Raw genomic sequence first — 20,465 nt, 5'->3', positions numbered from 1 at the left:
ATGATAAGTGCTTTGAAACATCGACAACCTCACGCAAAAAGATTCAGACAATTGCTAAGAATTTGTCATCTGAAAGAGAAACTACAGTGAAACTGTCTGGCTCAGCGTGGCAATTTAAAGACTGGGGTCAGACTAAAGGTCTGTGGAGTGAGGCATAAGCTCGAGAGCTCCCTCTTCCAGATTTCGTTCACATTCTAATAACGCCAACAATGTTAAAAGGAGTCACTGTGTGAAGCAATAATTCTGAACCTCGGAAGAATGTGGTGCTGATCTTCAAACAGATGTTCAAATCTACCTGTCTACTCAATGACCTTCTGCTGTCTGTGAAGAGCAAATAGCAAAAGGCCACTTGATGCACCTCCACAAATGAATCAGAAATTTAAGCTGTCTCCAAACCTTTTAAGAACAGTAAATACTTTGATCTGTACATTCTGATTGCAAGAAGGGATTAGAGAAGAATCTGTTTGCCGGGTGAGGAATTGTAAACTTGACAAAAATACTTTTTCTGAGAACCCTGTGTCTGAAAGGAAAGGAATTTACCTGTCTGGTTTTTAATACATTAATTGGCTGGATCAGTGTGTTGGTCAATAATGGACACCAAAACTGGCTCCAAATAAACCACAATGAATCATGTCATTGTGATCCTGAGCATTTGGCAGAGGTTACAGCAGAAAACAAACTTCACACAATATTGCAGCTGGAGAACAGGGAAAACACTGAGAAAATTGCTCTCCAGCAAATCAGCTTTTAATCAATCATTGACAGCACAGTTACCAGGCTAACAACTGGTGATTTGGAGATGGCAGATGGTAATGTCACTTGATTCGCAATCCAGCAAATGCTTTAGGGACATGGGTTCAAATCCTACTATGGCAACTGGTTGGATTTAAATTCAATTAATAAATTTGGTTATAAAGCTAATCTCAGTTGTGTTCACCATGCCAGCTATCACGGATTGTCATGAAAAGCCATCAGGCTCACTAATGCCATTTAGGGAAAGAATCTACAATCTTTACCCAACTGACCTACAGGTAACACCAGAATGAAACATAATGTGAGTGACTCTCAACTGCTCTCTGAACTGGCCCAGCAATACTCCATTCAAGAGAATGAGGGATGGATCACAAATGCTGGCCTTGTTAGTGATACTTGTGAAAGAACTTTTGGTAAAAGGCATACAGAAGAGGTAATACTTGGTGAGGAATTCAGTTTGTATAAGCCTTCTCTAGTCAATACTAGCTTTGTCAGGACAAAGAAGAGTAGAAGTTCTGAAGATCAAGTGAAAGAAGTCAGAAATCAGAGATCACGATTTAGAGTCAGAGTCGTAGAGATAGCATGGAAACAGGCCCTTCGATCCAACTCATCCATGCAGACCAGATATCCTAATCTAGTCCCATTTGCCAGCACTTGGCCCATATCCTTCTAAACCCTTCCTATTCATATACCCATCCAGATGTCTTTTAAAATGTTGTAATTGTACCAGCCTCCACCACATCCTCTGGCAACTCATTCTATACACTCACCACCCTCTGCACGAAGTAGTTGTTTCTTAGGTCCCTTTTAAATCTTTCCCCTCTCACGTTAAACCTATGCCCTCTAGTTGTGGACTCCCGCACCCCAGGGAAAATACTTTGCCTATTTATCCTATCCATGCCCCTCATGATTTTATAAACCTCTATGAGGTCACCCCTCAGCCTCCGACGCTCCAGGGAAAACAGCCCCAGCCTATTCAACCTCTCCCTATGGCTCAAACCCCTCCAACCTTGGCAACATCTTTGTAAATCTTTTCTGAACCCTTTCAAGTTTCACAACATCCTTCCTATAGCAGGGAAACCAGAATTGAATGCAATATTCCAAAAGTGATTGAAGAGGCCATTTTTTAAAAAAAATCTCATACATACAGCATATCAAGATTGAAAACATTTAGCCTAAATTAGATTAGATTACTTACAGTGTGGAAACAGGCCCTTCGGCCCAACAAACCCACACTGACCTGCCGAAGCGCACCCACCCAGACCCATTTCCCCTATGATTACCCCTGCACCTAACACTACGGGCAATTTAGCATGGCCAATTCACCTGGCCTTCACATTTTTTTTGGATAGTGGGAGGAAACCGGAGCACCCGGAGGAAACCCACGCAGACGCGGGGAGAATGTGCAAACTCCCCACAGTCAGTCGCCTTAGGCAGGAATTGAACCTGGGTCTCTAGCGCTGTGAGGCAGCAGTGCTAACCACTGTGCCGCTGAGATTGTGCCACACTAGAGATTACAGATTTTGTCCAATGCCTTTTGTTAAAATAATTTTGAGCAAATAACTGAGCAGAAACTGCCTGAAGATCAAGACAAGTATTTCTTTAATACTGCTGAATGAGTGACACTGGTGCATCCTGGGTAACGAGGTACACTGCAGATGTTCAGACAACATAGTTCAGATAAGTTCAGAGCTGAAGTAATTACAAAATATATTAGCACAAGCCCTGACTTCTGAAATAGGCTAACATTTTAAGCAAAAGAAAAAACTTTAAAAACAAAAGTAAAAATAAAAATTTCAACTGATAATCAGGGGAGTGATAGCTTGATTTTTTCCTCATAATTTTGTCAAATCTTTTATTTTTACTTTAAAAATGTAATCTATAAAAAGTATGTGTTCCTGTGATTGTCTTTATGCATCATCAATGTCACCATTCACATTCGTAATATGACCGTTCTGTGGTAATTACATCGCTTGTTATGGGGTGCCATGAAATCATAGCACTTGCCCACTTGTTATCACAGAATCCCTGCAGTGTGGAAACTGGACCTTCGGCCCAACAAGTCCATTCCTAAGAGTATCCCATTCAAACCCATTCCCCTACCCTATTACGCTACATTTACCCCTGACTATTGCACCTAACCTACACATCCCTGAAAACTATGGGCAACTGAGCATGGCCAATCCACCTAACCTGCACATCTTTGTGACTGCAGGAAGAAACCGGAGCATCCAGAGAAAACCCACGCAGACGCGGAGAGAATGTGCAAACTCCACACAGACAGGCGCCCGAGTCTGGAATCGAACCTGGGACCCTGGCACTGTGAGGCAGCAGTGCTAACCACTGAGCCACCGTGCTGCCACTTTTGGTGCTGTTAGGCTTCAAGCTCCTGTATCCCCAGGAGCTGAGTTGACAATGAGTTCTCCTGAATATAACTGATGTAAGGTTTTAGTTTCTCAGTCCATCCGACTGAACTCCCAGGGCCTGTTTTCTTTCCCACATATTTGGCCTCCCATAAATTCTGACCCCAGTATTATTAACCCCTGTGTACATGGTTTGTACCTTAAGAGGCTGGCGTGCCATCCTTTGGGTCTTTCATTTTCTCTATTTTCAGCATGTTCTTCCCACATTCCTTGGCGTTATCACCATCCCGCCCACTTAAGCCTTCATTTCCTCCAAACACCTCCTGCCTTTTTATACCACCTGGTCCCAATCACTATCCTTTTCCCAGCTGTCTCTGTCTTCTGAGATTTCTCAATTGTTGCTTCGGGTTATGAGCTCTTAATCCCTCCAGAATGTCAGTTTAAATTTCTTTCATGTTTACAAGCATTTCACAGATAGTACCAATATATTTAAATGGCATTTTTGCTGTCTTAAGGCTGTAAATCTTTAGTAAAACATTCATTTGGAGTTTGCGATGAACTTTTGTATATAGTCCGGGACAGAACATTCCTTCAATCCCTCTCTACCTGCCACTCTATCCTCCTCTATTCAGAACCCTCACCTAAATCTATTCAGAACCCTCCTCATCCTCGACTACAAACCCTCCTTCCCTAGTTACCCACCACCTTTGATTGACATTCCTCTCTTACCTGTAACTTCCCCCCTCTTCTTCTTCCATTTCCTTCTCAATTCTTCCCATCTTTTCATCCCACTCTTTTGAATCTCCCCCCAAACCCTCTCCACCTCTCCTTTATCCACCTCTCCTTCCTTCCCTTCCCATCGTCCTCCCATCTCTCCTAGTCTTCTCCCTCTTTCGCTGGTCTAGATCACTGCCATGTCAGAGAACTTCTCCATTGCAGTGAAATTGGCACAAGACTGGAAATTCCACGTCAGGCCCCTGAACCTCAGATTTCCCATTTTCACAGGGATGGGGTGATGGGGGTTAGTTAGCTCCGTGTATGCAAACAACATGTTGCCACCACTCAAATCAGACTTTGGAGTCCCTACAGTCTGAAACACGGAGTGCAAAGAACAGATCAGGTAAGAACAAGCTGTTATTAATGCATTTGCTTTGCATTGCCTAGAGTACCATCGGAGAAAGTGAGGACTGCAGATGCCAGAGATCAGAGTCGAAAAATGTTGGCGCTGGAAAGGCACAGCCGGTCGGGCAGCATCCGAGGAGCAGGAGAGTCGACATTTTTGGGCATTAGCCCTTCATCAGGATTGGGGGGGGGGGGGGGGGGTGGGAAATGAGGGGGGTGGTGAGCGATAAATAGGAGGTTGGGGGTGGTGGTGGGGGGTAGCTGGGAAGGCGATTGGTAGATGCAGATGGTGATGATAATGATAGGTTTGAGCAGAGGGTGGAGTGAATAGGTGGAAGGAAGATGGACAGGTAGGACAAGTTCAAGAGGGCGGTGCTAAGCTGGAGGGGAAGAGGTGGGTGGTGGGGGGGGATGAGGAAACTGGCGAAGTCGATGTTGATGCCACATGGCTGAAGAGTCCCAAGGCAGAAAATGAATCATTCTTCCTCCAGTCTTCGGGTGGCTTGGATTTGGCGATGGAGGTGGCCCAGGACTTGGATGTCCTTGGCAGAGTTGGGGGGCGGGGGGGGGGGGGAGGGGGAGTTGAAGTGGTCAGCCATTTGGAATGGTCAAACATAGGAGTGACCTGTCACATCTTTCAAAGCATGTTATAATCTGAAAACAAGTATTAAGGAGCATCAAGGCAGGTCATAGAAAGTTAAGGAGTGTCTGGACACGTAAAACCTGTCAGGGCTTTTAAGGAAGTGTCAAAGCCATTAAGATCTGTCAAAAAACTATTTTGATTAATTGCAATGCTTTTTCCAACACAATAAGTCTTGTAATGTGGAACTTTAAGTAATGCAACCTTTTATTTGTAAATAGGACCTGTGAATACATGGTGAGTTGGCATGATAGGTGAAGGGGGAACGGATGGCTTTAGGTATTAAGTTGGCATGGGTTTGAGGAGCCATGGGGTATGAACAGAGTGATATATTGATGGCATGGGGGTAAAAGTAGCCATGAGGATAGACCATAGCATGCGGGTAAAAACCATTAGGTGATGCAGGTTGGCATGGATAGGGCTTGGGGGTAAGAGTTGGAAGAATGTTTTAATGTTTCAATATTTAATCTTTGGACACAATGCCAAAACCATATTGGGACACAGTAACCTTCTTGGAACTTTCCAGATTGCCTGGCCTGACTTCCAAGCCAACCTGACCCCCTCCACAGGACTGAAAATGGACAGTGCAGGTGGCCATTTCAAAAGATTGAATTCATAGAATCAGGAAGCCACTCAATTCTGCCCACTCGACTGGGAGATGAAAAATCCCCCGAGTTTAGCATGCAATACTTTCAAATTTGAAAGTTGGTGAACAAAGCTTTAAATCTTCCATTTTCAAATAAAAAGCTACAAAACAAATCTTTCTCCAAATAAAATCACCTGGATCTGCCTTGGCTCATAAGACATTGCAGACTTTATCATTAAACGATTATTGAAGATGCATCATGTGTTTAGATTACAGTTGTCCACATTTCTGTTTATTTATTCATTCATGAGGTTTCCACAGAGGTATCCAGATGTAATCAACTCCTTCATGGCTATTAAACTGATTATGTATGGTTGGTCAGAATACATAGTTTATAAAGTTCACCAGCAGGTTGAAAATTTACCTACCCCACAGTAATTTTTAAAATGAAGACATGAGTTAGGAACAGCGGCAGACCATGTGCCCTTTAAGCCTGCTCCACCATTTAATACAATCATGGCTGATCTGTTTGCATTCACAATTCCCCTCAACCTCCTATTCCCCTCAACCCCAGATACCTTGGAGTCCTTTTCCTAACAAGCATCTATCTTCCTCCATCTTAAAAATATTCAATAAGCCTCTGAGACAGAGGACTGCAAAGTCACACAAAAGAATTTCTCTCATTTCTGTAATAAAGGGACAACTCCTAGTTTTAAAACAGTGCCCTTTCAATCTGGATTCAGCCACAACAGTAAACATCCTTGCCCATCCACCTTGGCCAGAATATTCAGTATCCTATGCACTTCAACAAAATCATCCCTCACGCAACAAACTCCACTCTAAGCAAGCCCAGACTGTTCAATCTATCCTCAGACAACAACCCTACTTATTCTGGATATCAGTCCAGTAAACATCCACTGAACCATCCCCAACATATTTACCGCCTCCCTTAAATAAGGAGATCAGAACTGCACACAGTGGTCGAGGTGCAATCTCACCAATCCCTTATATAAACGATTCCTGAAGAAGGGTTGAAGGGTTACACCTGAAACGTTGACTTCTCTACCTCCTCCCTGGCTTGCTGTGCTCTTCCAGCCTCCTGCCTATCAACTTGGGATTCTAGCATCTGCAGTTTCTTTTGTCTCTACATAAATGAAGAATGAAAGCCTTGCTTTTATGTTCAATTCCTCTCATAATAAAGGAAAGAATTGTATTAGCTTCCTTGATCATGTGCTGTACCTGCATACTAAACTTGTGTGCAGCATAGCATGTAAAATAAACTCTTATAACCTGCTTATAGATATCAGTCCTGCCTCAATATCACCGAACTGTTCCTGTAATGAATGTTTCAATAAGATGGAACATAAATTGATGGTTGAGTTGATTTACTCAACAGAATTTCCCAGAGAGGCAGTGCTCAGCCCAACATTTTCCTCAATAGTCTCCTCACTTCTGTTTTACACAAGTTCGGACGGATTCCAATACTTTGTCACTCCCATTGCCTTCCATTTTAAACAGCCATTATTCATATTCTCACTGACTTTTAATTCCTTGTCCTCCGTTATACCAACTTCAAAGTCACTACCTAAATCTTAAACACTCCCTTGTTCCATTCCACCTCCATCATAGAGTCATACAGCACAAAAACAGATCCTTCAATCCAACTTTTCCAAGCCAAACAAGCATCTTAAACTAAACTAATCCCAGTTGCCCACATTTGGTTCATATCCTCTTAACCTTTCCTATCCATGTACCTGACCAAGTTTCTTTTAAATGTAGTAATGGTACCTGCCTCTATCACTTCCTCTGGCAGCTCGTTCCATATCTGCACCACCCTGAGTGTGAAAAAGTTGCCTCTTAGATTCCTTTTAAATCTGCAATCCACAATCTTCTTCAAACTTTTTCCTACCTCACAACTTCTTTGGTTTCAACACTGGCTATAAAAATGGGGTAATACTCCTTAGCCAACGCAGCCCTGGAATTTTCACACTAGATTGTACATTTTGTGACTTCCGACCATCAAATCTTATGCAGAAACCTTGCTTCCTGGATGTGTCATCAGAAACCTTCCCACAGCTCTCAGCTCAGTGTCCACCAATTTGCATGTACGGTCACCTTGGATGGTTCATAATAGGCAGGATATTGTATAAATGTGCTGTTATTCAACCAACTAGAAAAGAACAATACAGAGAAACTCACCGCTCTGCTTGCATTTACGGAAACCAGCCCAGTTCCCAATTGTAAGCTGAAAACGGCACCAGTTACAACCAACCTTGAAAAGAAAGAACAATAGTTGTAAGCTAGCAATCATAAAGCCCTGCTGTTCCAGCGTTGGTCACCAAGATGTAAGGGACACATAGGAACAGCAGGGAGAAAAATCACAAAACTTATCACCGGCAGAAGAAGATTAAGGTGGAAGGGAAGAGTGGGAGGTTATGAATGTCAGAAATAGGGGATATCACAGCCCCTCCAGCTCAGTGCCTGGCAATCAATAAGGTCATGGCTGATATTCTACCCCAGCCACACCATTCCACACTAACTCCATATCATAGATCCAGTAGTATCCAATATACTTACCTTCCATCCAACTGCCCATCCATTGACTCCATCTACACTTCTCAATGCCTCAGAAAGGCAGCCAACATTATCAAAGACCCCTCCCACACTGGTTATGATCTCTGCCAACCTCTTTAGTCCAAGGCAGAAGATGCAGAAGCTTAAACACACGTACCAACAGATTCAAGAACAGCTTCCTCCCCACTGTTATCTCAAATTTCAAATCTAATGTTGATCTTGCCTTTTGGTGCACCTTCTTTGCAGTCGTAACTTCGTATATTTTGCTCTGTTCAATCGCCCTGTGATCTCTGTGTGTTATGGTCTGCCCGTAGTGTACACAAAAGTTTTCACTGTACTCAGATAAATGACAATAAGAAATCAAATCAAACTTAATAACGGAGCACCTGGATTTCTCTAAAGTAGACAATTCTGAGTACTAAAGAAGTCAAAATGTAATTTTCCTGTGTTATTAAGAATTCAGGATTTAGGATAGGAGTAGACCATTCGCTCTCCATCCAGCTCCTCCATTCAACAAAATTGGTGGGCGGCACGGTGGCACAGTGGTTAGCACTGCTGCCTCACAGCGCCTGAGACCCGGGTTCATTTCCCGCCTCAGGCGACTGACTGTGTGGAGTTTGCACGTTCTCCCCGTGTCTGCGTGGGTTTCCTCCGGGTGCTCCGGTTTCCTCCCACAGTCCAAAAGATGTGCAGGGTCAGGTGAATTGGCCATGCTAAATTGCCCGTAGTGTTAGGTAAGGGGTAAATGTATGGGTGGGTTTCGCTTCGGCGGGTCGGTGTGGACTTGTTGGGCCGAAGGGCCTGTTTCCATACTGTAACGTAATCTAATCTAATCTAAAATTAGGCTGGTCAGATTCTCATCTGAACTCCACATTCCTGTCTGCACACCCCCCCCCCCCCATAACCTTTATTAATCCAAATTAACCTCTTGTGATCCATATATCAGGCACCTTATTATTCAGTAATATGGGCGATTAAATTCAACTAGTCTCTCTGTTTTTCTGTGGTATCTATTAACAGTGGCCTTTACAACTCTTTCATCTTCGTGTTTAATGTTTAATTCTTATTTAATTTTCTCCTTTTCAAAGGGAAAGATGCACAGGAATATAGTAGACAACACAGGACACTCTATGACTGGTATGATGGGTTTAGCTAGCAGCAGAAGAAATTCAAACAAAGAACTATATGCACAGGAACAGGCCCTTCAGCCCAAGATATTGTGCTGAGCATGACTCCAAATTAAACTAATCCCTTCTGCCTACTGTTGGTCTATATCCTTCCATTCCTTACATATTCATGTACCAATCTAAAAGTCCCTTAAATGCCTCCAGCATTACCCCTGGCAGTGCATTCCATACTCCTACCATTCTCTGTGTAAAAGACTCGCCCCTAACATTTCCTTTGAACTTGCCCCCTCTCACTTTAAATGTATGCCCCCACCCCCCCCAAACTAGTGTTAGACATTTCAACTCTGGGAAAAAGATTCTGACTGTCAACACTATCCAAGCATCTCATAACTTCATTGACTTCTACCAAGTCCAGCCTCAGCCCCCACTGCTCCAGAGAAAACAACCTGGGTGTTCCTAGCATGTCCTTATACCTCATACCCTTGAATGCAGCCAGCATCCTGATAAACCTCTTCTGCACCCTCTGCAAAGCTTCCACATCCTTTCTGTAATGTGGCGACCAGAAATGAATCGGTAGAACTTGCTAAGGGAGGGGATAGTGGGCTGTGAAATATTATATTTGAATGAATGGGTAACATCTGGAGTTTGCCAGGGCAGTTTGCACGGTTTTGTAACAGAGTGAGGCATACAGCAAATAACTGAGTTCATGCTGGGATTATAGAAATTATAAATCCAAGGAGCACTGGAGATGAGTTTCACTTTCTGCAGGGATTTTCTCAGTGTAAAATACATAAACAGCTATAAACAGCTACTAGCACCATTTCTCTCAGGTGCCAGACAATCTCCTGTCACAAGTCACAGCAGGAGATCAAACAAATCCAATAGCAATTTAGGATCATTATTCTGAAAGTAATCACTCACCTGATCAACCATTCTGGTGCGTGTAACATTGTCCGCTCGGTGTTTCTGACTGTACACCATCAGCTTCCCAACAGTAACTTGCAAACCCTGAAAGACAATTAAAAGTTATTGCGTGCCCTATCTGTAAGTACACTAGAATAACAGCATGCATATTTGTAAAAGGCCTTTGGAGACCTGGCTCTGAATTTCTACTTGTGCTGTCCCTGATCACCTGCTGCAACATTGGCTGCAGATTAACACAATCCATGAAGGAATTCCTCTTTACACTAATTCTCTGGGTGTTACATCCATTTCCTGTCAGGCAGGAGGTTAGGACAATCTCCATGGAAATTCAGAGCTCTTAATTTTGATGAACCAACATTGTTAGCGACCGGAAAAAAATATTTTTCTTCACATTTTGTTAGTCCTTATACAATTCATTATACTTCCAAGAAGTATGAAGTAATAAACACAGTCAGGGGCAACATGCAGATGCTATGTAGAAATACAGATATAATTAAAATAAAAAGCATTCAAGATCTTATTTAATAGTCACCCAGTGATGTGTGACCAGTTGTCCATATCCTGGCAGCTGCAACATCTCTTCTTACTTCAAGAATTCCAAGACTAGTAAAAACAATCACGCTGATCAGCAATTATATCATTCACTGTTGTTTTTGGACCTATTTGCTGAATCTGTTTCTAAGTCTCTGTATAATTTCTTGTACCTCCCACTATGCAGCAATTCTTCTCAAAACAGTTCATAAAAGCAATACATGTATTGCAACTGGAAATAAGAGTTAAACATGAGGGAATCGGTGCCTCAAGACTGAATTATATTTATCTGGAGCAACTGGTCCGGCTGCAGAATAAAACAGAATAGACATGACGACGTAAGTCTCTAAGTTACATTAAATAGCTCGGTCATATTACCAATATTTACTTGCAAATGATTACATGTGCAGAATACACTGAATTAGATTAGTTGTAGACAGTAGTTCCCTGTAGGGGAAGTCAATACGAAGAGATGGTTAAATTATCATAAGAACAGGAGAATATAGATCAAATCTACTCAGGAATTTCCTTGGAGATTTTACCGTACACATGTAAATGCTATTTCTGTTACATGTGTAAACGGGATTTCTGTAGCACATCTGGCAAAGTTCCGAAAGCGAGCAAAGACAGCTCCAAGGAAATTCCTGGTCATAAATTACAACTGGACAGTGCAATGGAACATCCTTCCCGCTCAAAGTGAGCCCGTGAATTATTCAGTATCTGAATGACAGAAAGCACTTCAACATCAAGTAAAAGACTGGAACCACAAGCCTTGGTCAAGCAGTGTGCAGAAACACCTCTAAAGAGGAATTCAATAGCAAAATGAAAAAAATAAGATACGAGGAGTGTTAGTCTAATTACTCCTGATGCATTCATCCAGGCTGGGTGTAAAAATCAGGCAAGTTGTAATTCAGATATTTGATCCTGTGAGTTTACACCAGGATGACTAGGTTTCTTTGCATTGATCTATGTCTGCTACTTCTCTTCCCACCTGTTTTAAACTGTACACGTTCTCCTTCAATCTTTCTCAGTTTTTCTTCAGTTTGATATAATCGGTGGACTTTGACATCATTTCCCTAGTGTCTGTCCTCATCAACTGCACAAAATGCAAAACAAAACAAGGTACAGATCCCACAGCAAATGGTGAGAAATGTCCGATGAGCCTGTTCTGCACTGTATAGTTCTACACCCTGTCAATCTGAAGATTCTGTCAACTCAACCTGGGTAACAAGTACCATGAGCATTCCATACTCTTCAATACCCATCTGAGGGATTGTATTTTATACAAGGGGGTGGGGGTGGGCTGAGGTCTGTAGCCTTTCTGCCTGTTCACACCTAGTCTCTGATTTTACACAGGGCGACAGATGTGTCAGGCAGCACTCACCTCCCATGGTCCACTGAACCTTTAAGTAATCAATGAATGCCCACTGAGGTTTTTCATCGCAGCCCCACTATTTCACCTGGACCCATGCCCAGTAGGAAATCTGAGAATCTTCACTAGCAGGTTGGTGTTCGGCAAAGTACCTTGTTGAATAGGGAGGGATGTGAGTCCCTTGGTCAACTTCCACATGGTTATACCTCCCCCTTTAACCCTTCCCACAAGCCTCTCCTTACTAGCCCCCAAGCCCCTTACTCTCCTTGCTGCGGTCTGCCAACCAGATCCCACCAACATCCCAAATGTATTTGTTGCCTGACATCCATTTTCCCCTCTTCTTCAGCGCTTGGTTGAACTCCCAGCAGTGGCCCACCAGTCAAAACTGGCACCAATTACGTGACAGGATTGTCTGTTGTCTGCTTGACCACAGCTCTCTGTTTACAGCTTCCTCCCCAAATGGAGGCACAACTCTCACCCTGAGCCAAGTGAATTGATGGCCTAGTCCTATAATCACTGGACTGTTAATTCAGAGACCCAGGTAACATTCTGGGGAGCCAGGTTCAAATCCTGCTGAGGCAGATGATGGAATTTGAATTCAATAAAATACAGAAAAACCCGTGCTATCAATTATCCAAATGTCAGATTATCCAAACAAGATCTCAAGGTCCCGTAAACATGTTATCCGAATAATCAGTTATCCGAGCAAATTCCTCCCCGCCCATCTCGTTCGGATAATCAAGGTTGTTCTGCATCTGGAATTGAGAACCCAAAGACGATGAAACATTCATTGCCAATTGTCAGAGAAAACCCATCTGATTCACCAATATCCTTTAGGGAAGAAAATCTGCTGTCCTTACCTGGTCTGGTCTACATGTGACTCCAGGAGAAAGTGAGGACTGCAGATGCTGGAGATCAGAGCTGAAAATGTGTTGCTGGAAAAGCGCAGCAGGTCAGGCAGCATCCAAGGAGCAGGAGGATCAGGAAGGGCTCATGCCCGAAACGTCGATTCTCCTGCTCCTTCGATGCTGCCTGATCTGCGCTTTTCCAGCAACACATTTTCAATACATGTGACTCCAGACGCACAGCAATGTGGCTGCCTCTCAACTGCCCTCTGGGCAGTTAGGGATGGATAATAAACGCTGCCTAGCCAGCCACACCCTCATCCCATTATTGAATAAAAAAAATTCACGCCTGGTGAAGGCTGACCAGCTATGAGGCATCTAGATCAGTCGAGACATCTTTCCCATTCACTCCTGACTAGCACAGCAGGAAGCAGCAGGCTGAAAACCACTGCCTTAGTTTCCTTGCTTGTCATATTTTAATTTTGTGTTATGAGTGTTCAAATGTGTTGTACTGGGCCTTTGCTTCTTCAAATCCAGCTGGGATTGCATTTAAAAGTTCAGAGCATGCGTGCACTGAGCAGCTACAGTATAAAATTATATTTGCAATCTTAAATAAATCTTCGCCAGTTTTTGAGGAAGTGACAACTCTAGGGATCTGCGGAAAACTCTATGAAGTGGTGTATTTCGACTTCCAAAAGCATTTGTCACATTTAAATGAAGCCTGGGAATAAAGAGAAGTACATTCGAGAGCAGCAGGCACGTTTCCAACTGAACGCGTTAACCTCCTGATCTCCATGGGCTGTGCTCTGTCCAGGCACAACGCGTGGTTTGGGAGGGAGCTTGCTGAGGGTCAGTGTCCGATGTATGAATGATAGGCATCCCACTGTCCCTCTTCAGGATGATCACAGCTAGGCAGCCGAACAAGACCACCCCCACCCCCCACCCCCGCCCCCAGCAAAAACTAAATTCCAAGCATCTGCAGTTGGAGAGAGATGGAATATTGTTAAAAGGCCAAGAGCTCCTTGACGTTACCCTCCGCGACCATTTCGAGTCTGCACAGTAAAGGTTTTGCAGCCTTCTCTCTCTCAAGCTGTGGGCATTGAGAAATAACAACTCCAGAGCAAGTAAAAGCCACACACAAGTGAACAGTCGATATGTAGCCATCAACCATTTTGTAAAATCAAAATCTTTGGTAGTGAAAATTATTTTTTTGTTCAGTGATTGGTTTTCATAATCTTAATTATTTAACAAGGAACAGCCATGGAATTGTACTGCGAGTATAAAGGAGGTGTCCATATGGGTCATATAGGAATTGGAATGATCTGGGCAGCAGACAGGTTGTTCAGGTAAATCTCCTCTCAATACCTCATGGCTCCGTTCTGCTGCTTTGTGCTCCTCTTCCTCACCCTCCCGCTGCTGAAGAAACTTAGAGTCATAGAGATAAACAACATGGAAACAGACCCTTCAGTCCAACCCGTCCATGCCGACCAGACATCCTAACCTAATCAAGGCCCATTTGCCAGCACTTGGCCCATATCTCTCTAAACCCTTCCTATTCATATACCCATCCAAATGCCTCTTAAATGTTGCAATTGTACCAGCCTCCTCCACTTCCACTGGCAGCTCATTCCATACACGTACCACCCTCTGCATGAAACAGTTGCCCCTTAGGTTCCTTTTATATCTTTCCCCTCTCACCCTAAACCTATGCCCTCTAGTTCAGACTCCTCCACCCCCCAGAAAAGACCTTGTCTATTTACCCTATCCATGCCCTTCATGATTTTATAAACCTCTATAGGTCAGCCTTCAGCCAGGGAAAATAGCTCCAACCTGTTCAGCCTCTCCTTGTATCTCAAATTCTCCAACCCTGGCAATATCCTTGGAAATCTTTTCTGAACCCTTTCAAGTTTCACAACATCTTTCCAATAGAAAGGAGACCAGAACTGCACGCAATATTCCAACTGTAGCCTAACCCATGTCCTGTACAACCACAACATGACCTCCCAACTCCTGTACTCAATACTCTGACCAATAAAGGAAAGCATACCAAACGCCTTCTTCACTATCCAACAAGTGACTCTACTTTCACGGAGCTATGAACCTGCACTGCAATGTCTCTTCGTTCAGCAACACTCCCCAGGATCTTACCATTAAATGTATAAGTCTTGCTAAGATTTCCTTTCCCAAAATACAGCACCTCGCATTTATCTAAATTAAACTGCACCTGCCACTCCTCAGCCCATTGGCCCATCTGGTCCAGAGCCTGTTGTAATCTGAGGTAACCTTCTTTGTTGTCCACTACACCTCCAATTTTGGTGTCATCTGCAAACTTACTAACTATACCTCCTTTGTTCACATCCAAATCATTTATATAAATGATGAAAAGTAGTGGACACAGCACCGATCCTTGTGGCACTCCACTGGTCACAGGCCTCCAGTCTGAAAAATAACCCTCCACCACTACCCTCTGTCTTCTACCTTTGAGCCAGTTCTGTATCCACACAGCTCGTTCTCCCCGTATTCGATGAAATCCAAACTTGCTAACCAGACTTCCATGGGGAACCTTGTCAAAAGCCTTCCTGATGTTCATATAGATCACGTCCACCGCTCTGCCCTCATCAATCCTCTTTGTTACTTTTTCAAAAAGCTCAATCAAGTTCATGAGACATGATTTCCCATGCACAAAGCCATGTTGACTCTAATCAGTCCTCGCCTTTCCAAATACGTGTAAATTCTTTCCCTCAGGATTCCCTCCAACAACTTACCTACCACAGTTAGATTCACTGATCTATAGTTCCTGGCTTATCCTTACCAACTTTCTTAAACAGTGGCACCACGTGAGCCAATCTCCAGTCTTCCAGCACCTCACTTGTGACTATCAATGATACAAATATCTCAGTAAGAGGCCTAATAATCACTTCCCTAGCTTCCCACAGAGTTCTAGAGTACACCTGATCAGGTCCTAGGAATTTATCCACTTTTATGCATGTCAAGACATCTAGCACTTCCTCCTCTGTAATATGGACATTTTCCAAGATGTCACTATCTATTTCCCCACATTCTATATCTTCCATGTCCTTCTCTACAGTAAACACTAATGCAAAATACTCGTTTAGTATCTCCCCCATCTCCTGCAGCTCCATACACGAGCTGCCTTGCTGATCTTTGAGGGACTTTATTCTCTCCCTAGTTACTCTTTTGTCCTTAATGTACTTGTAAAAACCCTTTGGATTGTCCTTAACCCTATTTGCCAAAGCTATCTCATGCTTATCTACTGCCTTTATGCAATTTCTCCTGTCGATACCTGACATATGCTTCCTTCTTTTTCTTAACCAAACTCTCAATTTCTCTAGTCATCCAGCATTTCCTGCATCTACCAGCCTTTCCTTTCACCCTAACAGGAATATACTTTCTCTGGATCTTGATATTTTATTTCTGAAGGCTTCCCATTTTCCAGCCGTCCCTTTACCTGTGAACATCTGCACCCAATCAACTTTTGAAAGTTCTTGCCTAATACCATCAAAATTAGCCTTCCTCCAATTTAGAACTCCAACTGTTAGATCTGATCTATCCTTTTGCTTCACTATTTTAAACTAATAGAATTAAGGTTGCTGGCCCCAAAGTGTTCCCCCACTGACACCTCAATCACCTGCCCTGCCTTATTTCCCAATAGTAGGTCAAGTTTTGCACTTTTTCCAGTAGGTACATCAACAAACTAACTCAGAAGATTTTCTGGTACACTCTTTAACAAATTCATCTCTATCTAAATCCTTAACACTATGGCAGTTCCAGTCAATGCTTGGAAAGTTAAAATCACCTACCATAACCACCCTATTGTTCTAACAGATAACTGCAGTCTTACAAATTTGTTTCTCAATTTCCCGCTGTCTATTAGGGGGTTGATAATACAATCCCAATAAGGTGATCATCCCTTTCTTATTTCTCAGTTCCACCCAAATAACCACAGCAAGAACCATGCAGCAAACAATAAGATTGCTCAATACAGTCTGTTCTGCTATTACACAGTAGCTGCATTCTCAAGCGATCTTGTGTTATAGAAAATCACCCGATAGAAATGACGGGGCCTATGGGGAAAACAGGATTGGGGCAAACCACTAAATACATCAGTAAACAACGAAATGAAAATTGCTGCTAGCATAACACAAACGATAGTCTTAAGTAAATGTTAAAATTAAGTATTTAATGAAATAATACAATAAATTTAACACTTTAAGGGGTTTCTGACTTTACTGAGTTACAATACTGTATTAAAACAGGAGCTGGGACTTGGCAAGATGGCGACAATTCTGTAGGCAGAGCTGTCCACAGCAGTTCTAACAGCCAAGACATACAGGTGATTTTTGCCATCCCTGGCCAACTTAAGTGGTGGAATTATTAGTTTAAAACCTTACAGAATACATATTTGTTAATATTTGGGAGTGGGAAGGATGCCAAAGGGAAAAGGAGCAGCGAGTTTTGAGACAATTTGTAGCTCAGGTTGAGGTTTTGGATGTAGGTTTGCTCGCAGAGCTGAAAAGTTCATTTCCAGACGTTTCGTTACCTTACTAGGTAACATCTTCAAGTGGACCTCATGTGAAGCAATGCTGAAAATTCCTGCTTTCTATTTATATGTTTACGTTTCTTTGGATTGGTGATGTCATTTCCTATGGTGATGTTATTTCCAGTGGTGAAGTCACTTCCGGTTCCTTTTCTCAGGGGGTAGTAGATGGGGTCTAACTCGATGTGTTTGTTGATACTGTTCCGGTTGGAATGCCATGTTTCTAGGAATTCTCATGCATGTCTTTGTTTGGCTTGTCCTAGGATGGATGTATTGTTGAAGTCGAAGTGGTGTCCTTCCTCATCAGTATGAGGAAAAGGAGCATGCAAACAGCAGCAGGGAGGACACTCCCCTGCAGCATCTACCACACCAGAAACTGCAGCAGCAGCAGCAGCAGCAGCAGCCTCTCCTGAACCCCCCGGGGACCTGACAGACTCACAGGAATTGACTGCGGCAATGGAGAGACTTACCTTGAAAGTTGGGGCTGCGATTAAGGAGATTCATGCCCAGATCCAGCCTATCGCGTCCATGCTGCAGAAGCATAAGCAGGAAATCCATGGCCTCGGGGAGAGGCTGGAGGTGGAGGGTCGAACTAAGGCCTCGGAAACTGTGATGGAGTCCTCATCCAGTCAGATCCAGGTGCTGGAGTGAGAGGTGCGGGCTCTCACTCCAGGTGGTTGACTTATGTGAGGATTTGGGGCTGGTGGATATTTGGAGATGTCTTAACCCTACCGACAGGGACTTCACCTTTTTTTTCAAACCCACATCAATGTCATCTGAGGATTGACCTCTTTCTGGCTCCCTTGGCCCTTCTGGATTCGATTATGGGTTGTAAAATTGGGAATATAGCTATCTCTGATCACGTGGCAGAATACTTGGAGGTTAAGACCAAGAGTAAAGGGCTAGGTTTGTGGCACTGGCGTTTGGAATCCTTAAGGAGAAAAGGGTCCAAATTTGTGGAATACTTTTTGAAGGAGTTTCAGGAATTCTTGCCCATCAACTCAGGCACGGCTAGTAGTCTGTCCATGCTATGGGAGACTGCTAAGGCCTTTGCTAGGGGATTAGCTATTTCCTATTCGGCTAGCTGGAAACTACAGAAGGAGGGACAGCAGCGTCTACTTGAGACGCGGTTGAAAGCCGCCAAGGCAGCACATTTTGCGCGGCCTTCGGTGACTAAGCTACAGTGGATCACGGCCCTCCAGGCTGTCTCGAATTCAATACTGACACAAAACGCAAAGAAACAACTTGCTTTTGCTAGAAAAAGACTGTTCGTATATAGGCCAGGGAAGTATTTAGCATACCTGACTAGGAAAAAGCGTGCTCCCCAATCCATTGCTGCAATCAGAGACAGCACCGGGGTCCTTACATATGATACTAAAAAGATTAATGAGGCTTTTCGGAGCTTTTACTCTGAATTGTATTGGTCTGAATGCTGTGAGGACAGGAGGGCTAAAATGGAGACTTTTTTTTTTAAGAACTTGGACCTCCCAGGGGTAACCTTGGAATGGGCATCTCTCCTTAATGCCCCCTTGACAGTTCAGGAAATACAGGAGGCAGTTGGGCAACTTCAGAGTGGGAAGGCACCTGGCCCTGATGGTCTCCCGGGTAAGTTTTATAAGGAGTTTATAGGGTCTCTAAAAAGGGGATATGGTTACCTGTCTTATTAAATGGTGCACCTGGATTTGTCAGAGCCAATGTTGGAGATGTACAATCACTCCTATACGCATGAATGCCTACCACCATCTTTGAGAGAAGCTAATGTTTCCTTAATTCTTAAGAAGGGGAAGGTTCCTGAGGATTGTGCCTCATACAGGCCCATCTCTCTATTAAATTCAGATTTCAAGATTCTGTCCAAGATCCTGGCGCTGAGATTGGAAAGGGTGTTGCCCCATATTGTTAAAGAGGACCAGACAGGCTTTATAAGGGGCCGTAGATCCTCTAATAATATTAGAAGGTTGCTGAATATGGTCCAAGTTTGTCAGCAACGATTGATTCAGGAGTTGGTGATTTCCTTTGATGCAGCGAAAGCATTTGACCGGGTGGAATGGCCGTATCTTTTTTATGGGAGAAAGTGAGGACTGCAGATGCGGGAGATCGGAGCTGAAAAATGTGTTGCTGGAAAAGCGCAGCAGGTCAGACAGCATCCAAGGAGCAGGAGAATCGACGTTTCGGGCATAAGCCCTTCTTCAGGAATGAGGAGGGTGTGCCAAGCAGGCTAAGATAAAAGGTAGGGAGGAGGGACTTGGGGGAGGGGCGTTGGGAATGCGATAGGTGAAAGGAGGTTAAGGTGAGGGTGATAGGCCGGAAAGGGGGTGGGGGTGGAGAGGTCGGGAAGCAGATTGCAGGTCAAGAAGACGGTGCTGAGTCCGAGGTTGGGACTGAGATAAGGTGGGGGGAGGGGAAATGAGAAAGCTGGAGAAATCTGCATTCATCCCTTGTGGTTGGAGGGTTCCTAGGTGGAAGATGAGGCGCTCTTCATATCTTTTTTATGTCTTAGAACAGTTTGGGTTGGGTGGGGTCTTTGCTAGGTGGGTGGAGGTTTTATATCGCCACCCTCTGGCTGCGGTTATCACCAACTGGGTGAAGTCTGGGAATTTTACGATTGGTAGGGGTAGTTGGCAAGGCTGCCCCCTCTCACCATTGTTGTTTACGTTGGTGATAGAGCCGCTGGCAGAGGCCATTCGTCAGAACGACCACATAACTGCTCCGGAAGTGGGATCGAGGACACACAACATTACGCTGTATGCGGATGACGTCCTTCTGTTTTTATCGAACCCAATGACCTCCGTACCCCATTTGATACAATGTATCAACATATTTGGGGCTATTTCAGGATATAAGATTAACTTTGCAAAATCGGAAGCTATGCCTATGGGGAATCTTAAGGATATGCCAGAAGTTGAAGGTGGCCCTAAATTCCCTTATAAGTGGTCACGGGCAGGGTTCTGATACCTAGGCATTTTTATTACCACCAAGTTTGATTTGTTATTTCGGACTAACTTTGCTCACTTGCTCGACAATATTAGGCGAGATCTCCAGAGATGGGAGGCTCTTCCAATTTCATGGCTGG

At 43.7% G+C, this 20,465-nt stretch overlaps 1 protein-coding gene across 1 annotated transcript in view; it reads right to left on the bottom strand.

Moving 5' to 3' along the window:
- The window catches only part of LOC148139908 (thrombospondin type-1 domain-containing protein 4-like), a 148,617-nt gene that overhangs the window by 91,062 nt on the left and 37,090 nt on the right, over positions 1 to 20,465 (bottom strand). The window contains exons 2-3 of the mRNA XM_087979829.1: positions 10,087 to 10,173; positions 7,664 to 7,736 (exon numbers count right to left, since the gene is read on the bottom strand). Of these exons, the coding sequence (XP_087835955.1) occupies positions 7,664 to 7,736; positions 10,087 to 10,115 (102 nt within the window). The 5' untranslated portion in view covers positions 10,116 to 10,173. The remainder of the gene's footprint in view (positions 1 to 7,663; positions 7,737 to 10,086; positions 10,174 to 20,465) is intronic.

This window comes from Chiloscyllium plagiosum, unplaced genomic scaffold (genome assembly GCF_037043375.1).
Source record: "Chiloscyllium plagiosum isolate Xiang-an unplaced genomic scaffold, Cpla_swu_hap1 HiC_scaffold_36, whole genome shotgun sequence".
Lineage (NCBI taxonomy): Eukaryota > Metazoa > Chordata > Chondrichthyes > Orectolobiformes > Hemiscylliidae > Chiloscyllium > Chiloscyllium plagiosum.
Note: the sequence above shows the minus strand (reverse complement) of the source record. Positions and strands in the feature narration are given on the sequence as shown.